Source organism: Wolffia australiana, chromosome 6, assembly GCF_029677425.1.
Source record: "Wolffia australiana isolate 7733 chromosome 6, ASM2967742v1".
Classification (NCBI taxonomy): domain Eukaryota; kingdom Viridiplantae; phylum Streptophyta; class Magnoliopsida; order Alismatales; family Araceae; genus Wolffia; species Wolffia australiana.
In genome coordinates, this window is record NC_135840.1 from 20,042,838 (window position 1) to 20,060,291 (window position 17,454).

The window sequence follows — 17,454 nt, forward strand, 5'->3', positions numbered from 1 at the left end:
CAACTGCTTATGGGCAACACGCCACACCTATGGGAGCAACATGGCCTCCCCTCCGCCATGTTACCCCAAGTCCAGAACACTTCAATCGGGTCCACTCCCGACCGTGCTATTTGGACGCTCACACTCGACGGCGCATACTCATGCAGTTCTTCTTGGAAGTATTTCTGTGAGAAATCCCCCATCCAGCACTGGGGTCGTCGCATCTACCACCCGGCGATCCTTACCCGCGTCTCCTTTTTCCTCTAGAGACTCCTCCACCATGGCCTCCCGACTGATGATCGGGTGATTCGCCTAGGCCACTCTCTCACCTCACGTTGCAACTACTGTCCTGCATTTCCACATATTGAGACTATGGAACATCTTTTTTTCCATAGTGAGACAGCCATAGAATGTTGGCGCCAAATCACGCACCTTGGCGCCCACTCCTTCATATTCCACTGACCTTGTTGGAGTGTTTTGGCAAGATATTTCTCTTGCCAATATGCTCTAAATGGAGCCCCATCCTACACATCGCCATAGCTTATTTACTGTGGGAGATATGAAAGGGAAGAAATTCTTCTCGTTTTGCAGGGACTCCCATGCGCGCCGTGGATATCATGTGTCACGTCAAGGTATGGATATGACGCATCCACCAGCTCATCCCCACTCGCAACTGCAACTCAACACTCGGATGCGCTCTACTTCGTGCTTGGGGCATTCCGGTGACCCTTGCCCCTCTCCGCATTCAGCTACAGGTCATCCATTGGCACCCACCGCCAATTGGCAGCCTCAAACTGAATGTGGATGTTGCGTCCAAAGGGAACCCGGGGCCAACAGGGGCAGGTGGTATCCTACAAGATCATACAGGGAGTATTCTCTTTGCTTTCTCCTCTTTCTATGACGTACAAACTAACACAATAGCTGAAGTTATGGCGATACGTGATGGTTTACTCCTCTGCGAGGAACGAAACCTTCATAATATCGTCGTAGAATCAGACTCACAAGTGTTAGTCGACATGCTTCATGCAGGTACATGCTCCCAATGGCGACAACACCATGTATGGCAGGACATCATGCGGTGCCGCCCTCGCATAACTAGCGTTCATCATCAGCTGCGAGAGGGCAACCAAACAGCAGATGCCCTCGCCAACCATGCAGTACACACACGACTCCCTTCCTCCCTTTTCCTTTATTGGCAAGCGTTCCCTCCGACCGCTAGGGGATGCTATCGTGTCGAACTTCTCGGCTTGCTGAACCTCCACACACGTCGCACACTTTCGAAGGAGGCCCCGTGTGAGTGGCGGATTACATGGAGCACTCGAGGTGGGAGTGCTCAAGCCTGATCCGATGATCACTACAGCGGGGTGGACTGCGCCCACCTTGGATGAGGTCCTCGCCACGCATTTCATCTATGCACTTGTTAAAGGCGGGAACAACTCCACTATCTCTCCACCATCATCATGCAGGGAGCTCGTGTGAGGTGTTGACGCGAGCACTTTTACGAGCACATGCAAGGTATCACTTATATATCGTTTCCTTTCTTGCACATGGGCGTGGATGAGTGGGATCCGAGTGTAATTGGGATATTTATACTCGCTCCATGCCTATAAACATTGATAAACACTTCACTTTATAAATAAAATCCCCCTAGGTGGCGTCCAGGGCATGGCTGGATCAGTCTACGGGCACAATCGCAGGGTTGGCCATACCCGGCACCGTGTTTTTTGCCTGAAAAAAAAACAAAAAGGGGCGGATGATTTTTAAAAAAATTTTGATAAAATTGAATTCCTTCAATCAATTAGTCAATTCCCTCAATTTTATTTTATAAATAATTTGAGTTAAGTAAAAAAATTCACAAGTTATTTATCTTTAAATTAAAAATATAAATAATTTAAAATCAAAATACCAATAATTTAAATTGGGATTCAATTGGGTGGTTGACCATAGGTAACCGATGGACTTAATATTTAATTCTATGAGATCTAGCCAACTTTTTCTGTAAGCTTGCCAGAAATACTCCATGCATGATTGTGGATCATTTCCACCATGTTTTTGTCTCTAAAGCTTATTTATTACATCATCTTCCATTTTTCTTCAGATTGAAGGCTCTAGAGACCACTATAAAACCAATAAATAGACTGCTAATGCACCTCCACTATCATCAACTGAGGACAATTAAAGTCTGATGGTTGCATATGTCAATCAGTAGCTAAAACTAATCTCTAGATCTTATCTTCACAGCCTGAATTTTTTTTGGATAATATTTTTTTGTTAATTTGATGTTTAAATATTTTTGGGCTTATTAAAAAAACATTCACTCATATCTATAAAAAAATCTACTTTAAAAAATTCTGCAATTTGAATAAGAAATTGAGCCTAGAATTCATCTAGTGTAACTCAAACCCTAAGTTGTATTTAGCCATAGGGCAAATAATACTTGACTACTCCTTCAAATTAGTTTCTAAATTTTATAAAAAAACTTATCTTTAAAAAATCATATAAAACTAGTCCAAGCATTAGCCGAGCACATAGAAAGAAGGTCCAAGATCGAGTCCAAATGTCATATTTATGAGGGGCTCGTCATATTTAGATTTTGTAGTTGCCAATTATTTGAAGTGAAGTCATGGGTTACCATGTACATATAAACCTTCATCTACATGACACTCTGAAATAACATAGGATATGTTTAATAGCCGAATCCTAGTCTGTTATTCTAGTTAGCACTGATCCATAACATAACTATTTGAGAACCCCCTCTCCAACATTTGCACCACCATGGACAGGAAATTCCATGCATCTTATTCCTTAAACACATAGATGAGGAATCCTAATTACCTTAACCCTGTACATCTGATCTCCTTTTATATGGGGGTTGGTTGATTCAATCTTGACAATCTAATCATCCTCACAGACTTGTTATATCCTAGCTAAGACTAATTTGAATCTCATGATTAGGGATTCCTAAGTCATAGTAAAAATACAACCATTCCTCCACAAGTGGTGTCTTCAGTCTCAATACAAATTATGACTATGATATGAACCAATCTGACTGATAGTAACATACGATATCATAAATGAATAAATACGGATCAATTTAGTGCAACCTTCCCTAAAAGATAACCCATCATCCATCCTCTGTGTCTTTACACTAATGGCCACATGATCCGCCACACCTGACATATAAATATGATTTGATAGTTGATTCTTTCTGGATATTTCAATGTACATCTTGAGTATTGTTTGAATATGGATATTAAGAATAAATGCTTGACTGCTCATCGCTCATTTTTGGTCTTGGACCAACTCCATTTAGGGGATAATCATTTCTGGAATATCCATGCCGTAAAATGTATTTTTGAGAGAGGAAACGTGACAATGGGTTCAGAACTTTGCTTAAAGTAGTGACCTAGACCTAGGTATAGGTCTTCATGAAGAGCTATTCCATGTGTAGAAGCTGAATGGGACGTCCACTGTGCCCATCAGTTCTCACTGTTCCATCCACGTATTTCTTTCCCTCAGAAGGGCAGACTTGAATCACTATCGAGTCCAAAGGGGATAGAGAAAGTTTGGGATCTGTCGCCGTAGCGGCGACGTGGCATGTGAGAGACAGACAAAGACAGAGAGAGATAGACAAAGACAGAGAGATAGATAGATAGAGAGAGAGAAGAGAGAGAAGCGAGATAGAAGAAAGAAGAGAGAGAGAGGAAAGAGAAGAAAGAGAAGAGAGAGGAGAGAGAGAGAGGAAAGAGAAGAAAGAGAAGAGAGAGGAGAGAGAGAGACGACACTTCCATCTCCAACGGCGACTGCCGGCTGGCTGTCTGGCTGTCTGGATCCGTGGGGCACCGAAAAACTTTATTTTCATCTGCGGATACCCAAACAGTGACCGGGCGTAGAGTGTGAACGACGAGAGAAAACCAGGATAAAGATGAGAGAGAGAGAGAAGCGATAGTCAGATAGATACAACTCATACAAGAGAGAGGCAGACACAGAGAGAGAGAGAGAGGCGTTACTGTGGCAGTAAATGGAGGGCCACCGACTACCCACTTGGAACCGCCAGGCCACGCCATCTTCCCAGCCAACCTTATATTTATACCCCCCGTCCCTCGTCCGCCCAAACCGAGACGCGCAAGCAAAGACACAACGAGCAAGCAAAGCGAGAGCTTCTTTTCTTGTCCAGCAGAGAGAGACGCGAGAATGAGCAAAGGAGACCAGAGCAGGGCCGCGCTTCTCCTGGCGGCGACGGCGCTCGTCCTCGCCACCGCCGCCGCCGTCCGGCCAGGCGCCGGCGGGGGCGGCGGCTACCCTGGGTTCGGCTTCCCGGGCTGGGGCGGCGGGAACGGCTTCCCGCCGGGCTTCGCGGGCGGCGGGTGGGGGAACGTCGGCGGCGGCGGCGGCGGGTGGGGCGGCGGCTACGGCGGCGGGCGCAGCGGCAGCGGCGTGTGGCGGTCGTCGGTGGTGTGCAAGGAGCGGGGGCGGTGCTTGGGGAAGAAGCTGAGCTGCCCCGCCAAGTGCTTCTCCTCCTACAGCCACTCCGGCAAGAACGGCGGCGGCGGCGGCGGCGGCGGCGGCTGCACCATCGACTGCAAGCGCTGCACCGCCTACTGCTGAGCCTTCGCCCTTTCATCCACCGGACAACCCCTTCCCCGCCCGTACAAACTTTCTTAATAATCTATCTCAAACATGCATGTATCATGTATCATGTATCATGTATCATGTATCATGTATCATGTATCATGTATCATGTATCATGTATCATGTATCATGTATCATGTATCATGTGTCATGTATCATGTTTGTTCTTATCTGCCTTCGAAATAATCGTCCTCCGTCTTCCTCTTCGTACGCCTTTGGTTGAGGGGGGGGGAGGGCGACCCGTGGAACATAATAATAATAAGCGTTGGGAGGAGGGGTTTTCCGAAAATTGAGACGCGACTATTCTTCCTTCCTGTTCGGTGAGAACAAGACTGCCGAACTACGCGGAGAACGTGGGCGGAATTCGGCGCGGCGTTGGTTCTGACTGGGGCCACGCGGAAAGCCAGCTAGAGAGAGAGATGGGAGATATTTAGAAAGAGAGATAATATGGTAAAGTTAAAAAAGCAAGGGTGGCTGTACAAGCAAGCTCTAGAAAGCTCCAAACGATGTATCGCGAATGCGATGGGGGAGGGGGGGAGGATATCAATCTGGTCTGAACAAGGAGAGAGAGAGAGAGATAGAGAAAGAGTGACAGAAATAGAGGAGAGAGAGATGGGATCATATGGCGGCTTGCATGGCGCTGCGGGCGGCGGCCTTCTTCATCTCCGCCGCCTTGCCGCTTCCTCGGAAGTAGAAGTAGACTTGCTGCACGCAGAGAGACCAGTTCAGACAATCCCGCTCTCTCTCCCCGTCTCTATCCATCTCTCTCTCTCTTCCCATTCACAAACAATAAGCGGACAGAGTTACAAACCTGGATCACCCAGATGCTCAGCAGCGCCTCCAGGCAGAAGAGCCCAAACCCCACAAAGTAAAATATCTGCATCATCATCGTCATCCTCATGGTTATTATTATGATGCTCATGGTGATGGTGACGATCACAGAGAGGATGAACTTGCCTCCACGGAAATGATCACCATGATGATGATCATAAAGATGATGATGATGGAGATGATGATGAACTTTTTTCCACGAAAATGATGATGATGATAAACATTTTTCCATGAAAATGATGACGATGATGATGAAGAACCTTTTTTCCACGAAAATGATGATGATGATGATGATAAACATTTTTCCATGAAAATGATGACGATGATGATGAAGAACCTTTTTTCCACGAAAATGATGATGATGATGATGATGATAAACATTTTTCCATGAAAATGATGACGATGATGATGAAGAACCTTTTTTCCACGAAAATGATGATGATGATGATGATGATGATAAACATTTTTCCATGAAAATGATGACGATGATGATGAAGAACCTTTTTTCCACGAAAATGATGATGATAAGCTTACCCCCACGATGGTGACTACGATTGTGATGATCATGAAGATGACGATTCCACGATAATGAACATGATGAGCTAACCTCCACGATAATGACTATGATTATGATGATCATGAAGATGATGAATAATACTGATGGTGATGAGAAACTTACCCCCACGATAATGAAGATCATGAAAACGATGACGATGGCTAGGAGGATGAGCTTATACCCGCATTAACAACCATGAGGATTATGATATCATGAAAATGATGAATTATTATGATGGTGATGATGAACTTACCCCCACTATAGTCATTACGGTGATGATGATCATGAAAACGATGAAACAAGATGAACTTACCCCAAAAGAATGATGATGACGAAGATGACAATGATAATGATGATGATAAACTTACCCCCACAATAATGCTCCGGTCGATGACACTGATTGCGGGCAAAATTCCTCTGCCAATTCAAAAAAGAGTTAATTGAATAAAAAGGAAAACTAAAAATTGGGGATAAAAAAAGAAAAAATGGAGGTTTTTGCAGTGTAAGAACTTACGTGAAGGACCTGCCGTTGAAGATGATTGGCGGAGCCACCGCAGCATAAATCACGAATACAATGTGGATCTGCCGAAAACAGAGACACAAACCAGTCCACCAAACTTCTTCACCTCTTCTCGAGATTCAATTTTATAGAGAAAATAACAAATAAAAAATATAAATAAAATCATAAACTGTGGGCAGCGTGAGAACTGACCATGTAAAACAAGAAGAACCACCCGAATTTCAACGCGCTGTCCGTCCTGCAAACCCGTCGGTTTCAAAATTTTAAATTGAATAGAATAGAAAAATGAGACATGGATGGATAGATAGGTTATTCATACTTCGACGCCCGATAGAGAGGGCGATACCACAGGACATAAGCCCCCGGCACGCCAGAAATGAGATAGATAATCGCCAGGAACCATATCTTCACACCTGTTCACATATATATATATATATATATATATGTACCCGTATAAAGGGGTTAATATGAAGTAGAGATAGCGGTTGAAGTTTGACGAGATGGAAATGAAAACCTCCTCCTTTGATCCAATTAGCCGACACTGCAATGACGTTCCAGAAAAGGCATAGAGTCAACCCTGCACGAAACTCAAAAGTCAGTAACACAATCTGAATCCGCCCTCTTGCATAATTCCTTTTTCTCTCGATCTTTATCATAAATGAAAAATACAGATAAAGGTAGCTTGGTTACCTAGTAAGGAAGAAATACCGAAAAGTCAGTAATAAAAGAAAATATAAAGAAAAGGTAGCTTGCTTACCTAGAAAGGAAGCGAAGGCAAAATATTGTATTCTCTGAAGATGGATGGGGATTTCGTTGGCAATGTCATGGTGTATGATGGGGAAAAACGGCGGCCAGTTTTTCTCTTCAATTACAATTCCCGCTGCAAATAAGAAAAAAAATGTTTAGAGCCCACGCGATAATCAGAATGAGAAGGCTCTGAAAAGGAATAAACGAATACCCCGCGATGCAGCTTCTTCTCTTCGCTTCAGAGCCTGCATTTAAGCAAAAAATATGATTCATAACCGACACTTTTTGTGTACGGGGGACCAAAAATTCTAATATAATTGATGAAAAAAAGTATTTAATCCACTCCATGCCGTGCGACCAATAATTCAATAATTGAAAGTGGTTGAAAGAGATCCAAAATATATAATTTACACTAGGGTCTTCGTAAATTAAGGCAGACAAACCTCTTCTCTCTTTCTCAGCTCGGTCTCCTTTGCCTGAAGCTCTTTCTCCTTCTTCTTGAGATCCTAAATATGGTAAACATTATAAGAAAAAGACAAACTTACTCCCTAGATATCCACAAACAGTAAGTTCAAGAAAGTTTTGAATCACCTTCCCGCCGTCTAGCGGAATATCAATGGTGGCACCACGGTCATTGTAAAAATCTGCTGGCTCAGGAGGGAGTGGCGACAGCCTTGAACCTGAAGCCTGTGGCACACTACCGGTGCCCTGAAAATAATACCCAAAAAAGAAATGGTAATACAGATTAAATAGACGCGCGTGTCAAATGCATTTAAAATCAGACGCCAAAACCATATTCAATATATTATTTATAAGTATTTAAAGTGAACTACACAATATTTTCATTATAAAATTATAATTCACAAGTATCCAAAAAAAGTTTGCGCTTAGTCGAACTACAGAACCTGATCAAGAGGGCTAGATAGCCAGGGAAATGAACGCATGTCAAAGTAAATGCGGCCATCATAGTCTGATAGCGTCTAATCGCAATTAAAAAAACACAGAAAAACAAGACAGTAGGAAATAAAGGAGATATGACATTTCCCAATCACATCGTGAAGAGCTCTGACGGGGAAATCTTGCGTATGATTTTCTCTTCTAGTTTGTCCATTTATTTACATTAAGTTCAGAATCTACATTGCGACATCGTCGTAAATTATACGACAATCAGATATTTGAAATTCATCCAAGAGTCATCATCATAGATCCCCTAGAACTATATTTTTTTCATGAAGCTTTATCCATCGGCACACTGATGCATTCATGTGGTTGTATCACTGGACTTCAATGCAAATTCAATGTTTCTTCAGTAAATTCCAACAAAAAACAAGAAAGAGAGGGAGAGAAAGGGAAAAAGAAAAGAGGGGGAATAGAAGATGTCATTGGTAAGGTTGTCTCCCTAGACTATTTGTTAACAATTTATAAGAAAAAATGTTTTTCAAGGCTGCACCATAATTCTTAAAAGTACAACAAAGACAATCGCCCTCAACAGAGAGAGAAACGGTTAAATCAAGAACACTTGAAAACTTCCACGACTTTTGAGACAGGGATGGACAATATTTCTCTTGCTTTTATGTCCTTGTATTATTTCTCTGGATTTATGTCCTGATCACAAAGTTTGTTTTCAAAGCATCTGAGAGACATTGAGTACTGGAAACACATTATAAAACGAAAATCAGTTCTTCCAATTCGGCGGCATAACACATACAAATAAAATAAATACTGGTGTGGATCACATAAAAATGTAATCGAAATTGCATTCTTAGTAACAGTAACGAAGAGAAGGTCCCCTGCATATGCTTATAGAAATGGAAAAAAAAACTAAACCCATGACCCACATATGATGAAAATGAGCAATAAATACAGAAAAAGATGTAAGGAGTGGAAAAATACTCACGCTCATATAAAATGGGCCACCCCCAAAAGCAGATGGCGCTACATTTTTACGGACGGCAGGATCCTGCAATATGAAGATACCACTTAAACAACCATTTGAAGAAAATAAAAACTTAGAACTGATGAGAGAAAGCATCCAACATCTTTAACCACAGTAAATAATATTATCTCTACGTATGGGCCTAACAAAAACTAAAAGCATAAATTCCTGATTTAATGGCTGAAAGAATAAATAAGGCAGTATCTTGACTAATTTCCTGGATATTGAATAATGATACAGCTCATGGTAGTGCTGACCCTTCTTTTTCAAGTCGGTAATTCGCAGATAATGTCACACAAACCAAATGATGAAATCTAGAAGAATCATATAACTAAACCACATTCGATTTTAGTTTTTTCTTCAAGGTGATATCTATAGTTTTATTACGAGGCAGATCACCGACAGTAATTACTGGATTTACTCCATTGGAGTTCATATTGCAGCCGAAAAAACCTTAGATTTCGGTGGTCATTACGGTTGTTTTGAAATTAACCCCAAATCCTTCTCGAGCTCCAACAGCAGTGTCAGTAGGAATTGTCCGTATGAAATACAATCAATTTTATTCACGGAACTGGTAGTGAATGGGATACGCAAGAACACACATTCACTATCATGTTGCCGAACGATTTGGAGTGACACCTAAACATTCCTGGATAGCAGTCAGTCTAGGTCTACAAATATAACAGAGGGACACCTAAACATTTGGAGTGACACCTAAACATTTAAATACGTAATCAAAGAAAATCAGAGTCAAAACGCAATGAGTCTAAATGTACGCCGGTGTATAGTTTTTTTGAATCAAAGTCCTTTCTTCCACAGCAATTAATTCTCATCTACCATAGCTGCAGTTTCTTGCAGTATGATGAAATTCAGACCAGAATGATGAGATCCACCACGGCGAGTATGGCAATCTTGAATTGGAAGTGAGCACACTTCCCCACTCAAATTAAAATCACACATGCAAAATCGCGAACAGTAACTCCACATTAGACCTAGAAATCTTCGTGCTCGCCGCAGAAATAAACAAAATATGAGCTTACACGACGAGCAAAAGTTTCTATACGCGATATGCGATGAATTAATACATAATATGGGTGTGAATCGACCGGGACAATCGTGTAGGCAGTTTCATCCCAAGAGTTTCCGACTGGAGGAGCCAGAACATGTCGCGGCAACTAAATTCCTCCATTGCGGACCGTGATCGAACGGAAGACGATCGCAAGATACACGCAACTACCCTAAAAACCAGCAATCCAGACGACACCAAAGGTCCCAAAAAAGAAGAATCAAAAGGCAGACGCCGCGGTAGAACCGCTGCGCGCACCACGTTGACTTCCATACTACCGGTTTGAGGATCTGGAGCGAAGATAAAGGGCTCCCCAGCGCGTCACTAGTCGTAGTTCAATTCGAAGGCGAGCAAAAGTATGAAATCAAATAGCCAGAAAATGTAGAGTAGATACGAGACTACGAACAACAAAAATCAGATCTAATTGCTATAGCGGGCGAGGGGAACGGATCACTCACCGAGAAGGGATTCACTTCTTCCTCGTCGAAGGGATTCTTCTCGTATCTGCCCGCCATGGCCGTGCTCTCCTGCTACGGATCTTCCTCTTTCCCCAAGCAACGGGACTAGCGCGAGCGAGAGATATACAGAGAGAGAACGAAGAGGGAGGACAATCAGAGCAGATGAACATGAGTATTTATGTGTATATATATATTCAAGCTTTCAAGGAGAGGGACTCGTCTCTAAATTTGTGGTAGCCGTCAGATGGTGCGTCCGCACAATGGACGGTTCAGGATTCATGTTCTTGGGTGGGGCCTCTGACGGGGGGGGGGGGGGGGGCAACGCGGGGAAGACCGAATTGACCAATGCAAGACTTGAGCCGTTTCGGATCCAGAGTGAGTCCGTACCCTGGAACGTTTTCACCCAATTTCTCTCTCTCTCTCTCTCTCTCTCTCTCTCTCTCTCTCTCTCTCTCTCTCTCTCTCTCTCTCTCTCTCTCTCTCTCTCTCTCTCTCTCTCTCTCTCTCTCTCTCTCTCTCTCTCTCTCTCTCTCTCTCTCTCTATCTCTCTTTCTCTCTTTATATTTTTCGCCCAGTCTCTCTTTCTATTTTTCACCCAATCTCTCTCATCCTCTCTCCTTATATTTTTCACTCTTTCTCTCTTTCTATTTTTCACCCAATCCCTCTCAATCTCTCTCTTTATACTTTTCACTCAATCTCTCTCTATCTCTTAATCTTTCTCTCTCAACATCTCTCTAAGGGTAGCTTCATGGCCAAGAAACTTGACTCGATAATCTAATGATAAAACAATTTTCTACCTCAAAAGTCAGTTATCAACGGATGATTGGGTATTACTAATTAGAAATGAGATTACAAACCTATCCTAAGAACTATACGTGACTCCAATATCAGTACATCTATAAGTATCAGATATCAGTAAGCACATAAATGATATATGTCCAATTTGACATGATATCGCAATCAAATGTTAGATAACATTACTATAGAAACTGAAATTTTTTAAAAGCATCCACCAATGTCTCAATATTTGGATCCAAATATTAGGTAATTACTGCCGTCAATAAATTTCAGATATTGAATTAAAATTATAATCATCAAGAATTCATAATGGCCCTCTACATGGATCTTACACCCATCTCCTCAAAGTAGGCAATTGGTAATATGGTTCACTGAGCAACTTTATATGCATTACAATGGAACCTTACATTATATATGCAGTCATAATTTCAAAATCAGCAAAATGGGATAAAACTAGTACCACCAATTGAAGCATAAAAATCCATTAAATCCCTCAAATGATAAAGCACCCAATGGCGCATGAAGAGTCACTTCATTTTGTTGTCTTGATTTTATTAATGTTTGTGTATGCTTGTAATTGTGATCTTTTAGATTTACCTCATCCACATTATTCATGACATATAATCATCTAAACAATATGATGAAAATGTTTAATCACATTTGTGGAACATCATTTCTATGATGCTATGCTAGAAGAGTTGGATAAACAATTTAGAAATGCTTCAAGAAGAGTTGGGAAGGAAGAAGAGGATATTCAAGAACCCTTTGATCAAATGAATACTTCTCAAGGTAATGATGAAAATATATGTGGCCGGCTAGCCAATCACATATTCCACATCTTGTTCATATTCATTAATCTAAACCATTCAATTATAGTGCTCGTGTGATGTCTATAATGAAGTTTATGAAAAGATGATTTGACTTGGTGAATTACGATGATATCATAACACATATATCACTAGTCAGCAAGTGTTCTAAATATTCATATTCAAAAGGATACTCTAGAAGGAAATTGCAGGATCCGAAGAAGGGCTATGTAGTTTCACTCATTGGATGATTATGACTAGTCTCGCGACCATTAGTCTGAGAAACTAAGGATACATAGTGGGTACTCTTTAGCAAAAATAGTTCACTAAATTGATATGTAAGAATACCTGAATGGAATTATACAATAAGATATCAATCATGTTGATTCATGTCATGGTTGTGTAAGGGGTCCTTACAACGAAGACACCAAAGACGTCTTGTGAACAAATGATTGTACTTTGACAATGACATACACATTATTGAAAGTAGAACATGTAGTTTGGCATACCACAAGATGGAAACTCGACCTATCGATTAGTTTAAATTGATTTATCATTAATTAATCTATATAATGCTATAGTTAACAAACTTGGGATGCAAATAAAGTTTATTGGTCCAACATAATTGGTAACTAGACTGATACATGGGCCTAAAGGGTCACATACAAATAATTATTTGGACATCAGAAGATATACTCAATTTTTTGGGGTTTCTATGAAAGATACCAACATAGTATATATAGGAGAAGGCCCTTAATTAAATTCACCCAAGCTGGAATAGGTCAAGGCTCTTCTCCTTTTTCACCCTTTCCCTCATGGCTCCTCTCCATTCCATATACAATCAGGACAACACAACAATAACAGTGGAGCATAAACAGATCTCATCTATGAAAAAGGAGGAGATATAGCGTGTTGGGGATTCGATGGATACGTTTAGAGGATGCACACATGAGAAGTTAGACATGTCTCACTCTAGGGTCCAAGAAATTACAGATGCGATCTCTATCTATGTGATTTGATTTATCATTTTGTAAATGTCATGTCAACTGCATTCCGAGTCTTCAGCTGTAAGAATCTACTCTATTTCATCAAGATGAAGGCCATAAAACCCGACAAGCTAGAAATACGAACAACTTTGGAACACTCTCATAGGGAGAAATTCAAGGGTGGAACAAGTTTCCCGTAAGGTACCAAAAGTTTGATTAGTTAAACATATCAATCGAGATTGATTTGAGCTTCTACTACTTGGAGAAATGTTTCCAAGCCTCGTTTCAAGGCCTAGAACCCAAAATTGATATATTAACTATGCATAGTCATAAAACCTATAGCAATAGTCTTTTAGTATATAAAGGTAATCATGATAAATATATACATAAGAACAATGGTGAGATGTGTATATAAATATATTTAACTACTTTTAATAGGACATGAATTATCAACTAGGTGTATCAATTTATATCTGAATAATAAGGTGTAAGAAAAGGAAAGACACCATAATTTTATAAAATTTCAGACTTATCTCTAACCCACTCAAATGTACTCTGTCTTTCCCTTATCCTCTTGCTTATTATGTCCTACCAAGTGTCTAGGCCACTAAGGTCTCATCCCTATGATTAATCATACAACTCAAGACTAAAAAAATCACCCCTTTATATGATGTGAATGCACATTCATTTGACATAATCACCTCGACTTCCATGAATTGATATCCATCTAATGGGAACCATCTAGCTTTGAAGAACGGTCTCAACCAGCTCGAGGAGCCAGGGCTGAGGTGAAAAATCCGGCCTAGTCAACGGGGCCCAGAGGTTGACATTATCTTTGTTTGTGCTTTTATATAATATTTTGTATTGAAGGCCTCGTATGTGTGCCTATGTGTTTGTATGTTTGGGCCCATGTGTGTTGACCCATGTGTTTGTGTGTGCGTGGGCCTATGTGTGGGCCTCTTCTTTCTACAAGGGACCTGAGGACCCAACATGTGGGCCTTTCTCCTTTATTTCTAAAGGGGAGGCCCATATTCACCCCCTATGTAAGGGGAGGGGGGGTACCCTCGTTAAAAGTTAGAGAAGAAAAGAGGGAAAAAAGAAAAGTGTTTATCTTATATTATTATATTATAATTTTGATAGTTTGTCTTATTTACAAAATTTCCATCGTGAATTTGGCAATCCTTTGTGAAACCCTGGCAGCCGTCGCCATCGTCGCCGTTGTTGCCGCCACCACCGCCACCACTGACACCACTGCCACCACCACCACTAACTATTATCATCACCGCCGACTACTACCGCCGCCACCACCGCCGCGGCCGCCGCTACATATTACATTGCTGCTCGCACTTGCACATGCTGCCATCTGCACCCACTTAGGCTACTATGTATCGCATTGCTGCCCGATCGCATAGGCCATCGCCCGCGCCTGCACTGGTCATCTTCCGTGCATGCTCAGGCTGCTGCGTATCACGCCGCCGCCTGCTTGCACAAGCCACCGCTCATGCCCGCACAAGCTGACGTATGTGCCTGCTCAGGCCGCTACGTATCGCACCCCTACCTGCTTGCATAGGCCATCAGCTGCGCCTGCACCGTCTGCACCGCCTCAGGCCACCGCGTATCGCATCGACATCTACTCGCACAAGCCACTACCCCTGCCCGCACAAGCTGGTGTCCGCGCCTTTCAGGTTGCAGCATGTCACACCGCTGCCTGCTCGTTGTCCACACAGCCACTCGTGCACCGCTCCAGCCATCACATGCATGCCACTCAAGCCACCACCCCTATGCAACTCATGCCGCCTTCCACGCCTGCATAGGTTGTCGCCCGCATGCTGTTGAGGTCATCGTTCAGGCCACCACTTGTGTGTCACCAAAACTGTCGCTCACGTGCTACTCAGGCCACCACTTGCACGTGCTCAGGCTGTTGCATGTGTGCCGCTCGCACTCCTGGCCTCGCGCTGCCCCACGCTGCCTGTGCGTCACCCTCTCGTCTGTGCGCTGCCGCACTCTGCGCACTGTTGCTGCCTCTGTCTACGCTCTGGGTACCATTGTTCGCAAATGCCACCCTCCGCGCACCGATGGCATTGCCACCCGCGCACCTCCGCACCACGACTCCCTTTGACACTATCGCATGCAACTGGGCCGTGTCTATCCTGGTATGCTTGGTCCTCTCCCTATTTGCACATTCATTATTTCCTTTAGTGCCTCCCGAACCCATCTCCACCGCTGGGGTTAGGTTAAGGATACATAGGGCTATCGCTATGAGAGTTAGGGCCTCTATCAGTTTGTCCCTGGTTGGACTCGTTGAGGGTGCGTGCACTAGCGGCAGTAGCCGTCTTCACACCATCATACTTCAACTCGATGACTGGGTCATTGGGAGCCTAATGGCATTCCTAGGTCCCCCCTACTGTGATTTACTAGCTGCTGGTGTCTGTCGACGTCAGGTTTGTACTTCTCATTAATTTTTGCATCGCATTAGCATCAACATTCATTTGCACCTCACTCATCCTAATTGATGTTGTAACGGACGTTCAATCCTGAAATGTCATTCCGCATCACCCTCCAATATTTCCTTCTACCACTAAGATCACCATTTTAAGAACCCAAAAAGAATAGATTTTCCTTGTTCACATCCTGTTGAATTCTTTCTCAAAGTCTCAGTATCTGATAGAACTGAATGATAAACAACTAAAATGGTGCAAGAATTCTAGATTTTATCAACTAATTTTATCCACGTTATTATTATTCTACATCTATAATTTACAATTTAATCGACGTATCAAGTATATACATTATTATTATTCTACATCTTATTGTTCATTATTTGGGATCCTTTTTACATTAATAACACACCAAAATATTGTGATAAATATTTGATTAAATACCTTCGATAAAGTGTCTTTATATTATTTATATTGATAAGCTTCATTGTAGGAGTGTAATTATTTTTTTCTTTGGCTTTTGGGTTTAGTCAATAAAATTTTTAAACCACCTTTACTCAAATAAATATATCTTGGGATGAGTAAGGATCATGTCCACATGGAATGACAATTAGGAATGTATAATTATTTAAGTGGTGATTAATGAGACGAGAATGGATACTAATATAATAGGAGATAGTCAGCTGAGTGAAAGGAGATGTGAAGATGATCAATAATATTTATAGATTAAAAGAAATTATAGAAGATACCAGATAGTGATGTGAAAGATAGAGTGGAAAATGAAGTTAAGGTGATAGAGAAGTACAAATGAGTGTGAATATGTGAAAACATGTAAATGTTTAAGCTACTTAAGTTATGATGAGATGATGAGGTGTCGTGATGAATAAAAGTGATAATGAGGGGTTAAGAGGTTATGCTAAAGATGAATGTGATGGGAGGATAAAACGGAGTACATCTAACATAATGATACTGATGAAGATGGAAAAAATAAAATTTTAAGACCTTTTTGAATAAATGTAATACCAGATATGATATAGTCTTGAACTATAACATAGAGTGAGAGAGTCAAAGGAAGAAAAATGAAAGAAAGAGAATGAACAAAAACCATAAGAATGGGAAAAACCTTCCCTCTAGATGCATGCTTCTCCTGCTCTCCAGCCTCTGCCTGTAATGCTTGAACATGAGTTACCACTTCCTGAAAAAGATATCCTCTTTCTCTTGTCCCATCCTTACTTCTATGCTCGCATTTGTTAGCTTATTCTCTATGTGCTGATGTGGATCTGCCTCTTTTCTTGACTTTCCTTGGTACTTTAAAGTTCTGATGTATTTCCACAGGCTTCTGTCTTTCTTTATTATATCTTCTTATATTTCTATGTTTATAGTCTATTTCGAAAGCAATGATAAGTTTCTTATCAATCTAACCATTGATTTGGAGTTGATTTCAGTATACAAAATGTTACCATAATTGACTTTTTTTAACATCCTATCTCCTTTAATTCAGGGCATTTTAGGCACCATTTTAACAGAAATTCAACAACACTTTAAGCTAAAATTTGAAATCAAACAATCCATATGGATTTAACTAGCAGTCTGGCGGATAAAAGTCAAAATTTGACAACATCAAAGGCGGCCCATTTATAAATTAAATATTTTGTTTGAAGCTTGTTTGGAACTTGTTCAGAACTTACTATAATTGTTAGG

The 17,454-nt window shown here is 41.6% G+C and overlaps 2 protein-coding genes across 2 annotated transcripts; one reads left to right on the forward strand and one right to left on the reverse strand.

Moving 5' to 3' along the window:
- Nucleotides 1–4,073: 4,073 nt before the first annotated feature.
- On the forward strand, nt 4,074–4,805 carry LOC144704065 (uncharacterized). Its single transcript, XM_078576291.1, has one exon. The coding sequence runs from the start codon at nt 4,174–4,176 to the stop codon at nt 4,585–4,587; it is 414 nt and encodes a 137-aa protein (XP_078432417.1). The 5' UTR covers nt 4,074–4,173; the 3' UTR covers nt 4,588–4,805.
- Nucleotides 4,806–5,040: 235 nt separating this feature from the next.
- On the reverse strand, nt 5,041–10,884 carry LOC144704064 (secretory carrier-associated membrane protein 2-like). The gene is made up of 13 exons (XM_078576290.1): nt 10,726–10,884; nt 9,163–9,225; nt 7,857–7,973; nt 7,709–7,771; nt 7,477–7,510; nt 7,276–7,398; nt 7,033–7,095; nt 6,838–6,931; nt 6,711–6,756; nt 6,513–6,580; nt 6,367–6,415; nt 5,423–5,488; nt 5,041–5,316 (listed from the first exon to the last, which is right to left on the reverse strand). Exons 1-13 carry the CDS (start codon nt 10,780–10,782, stop codon nt 5,230–5,232), a joined length of 930 nt encoding a protein of 309 aa, XP_078432416.1. The 5' UTR covers nt 10,783–10,884; the 3' UTR covers nt 5,041–5,229.
- Nucleotides 10,885–17,454: the final 6,570 nt, after the last annotated feature.

What these genes read in the sequence shown, in the direction of transcription:
- LOC144704065 (XM_078576291.1), top strand. Translation starts at nt 4,174, where the DNA reads ATGAGCAAAGGAGACCAGAGCAGGGCCGCGCTTCTCCTGGCGGCGACG.
- LOC144704064 (XM_078576290.1), bottom strand. Translation starts at nt 10,782, where the DNA reads ATGGCGGGCAGATACGAGAAGAATCCCTTCGACGAGGAAGAAGTGAAT. An exon ending in GTGGCCCATTTTATATGAGC is followed by an intron (nt 7,974 to 9,162) that starts GTGAGTATTTTT and finishes TATTATTTTCAG; the next exon opens with GGCACCGGTAGTGTGCCACA. An exon ending in AGAAGAAGCTGCATCGCGGG is followed by an intron (nt 7,399 to 7,476) that starts GTATTCGTTTAT and finishes TCTTATTTGCAG; the next exon opens with CGGGAATTGTAATTGAAGAG.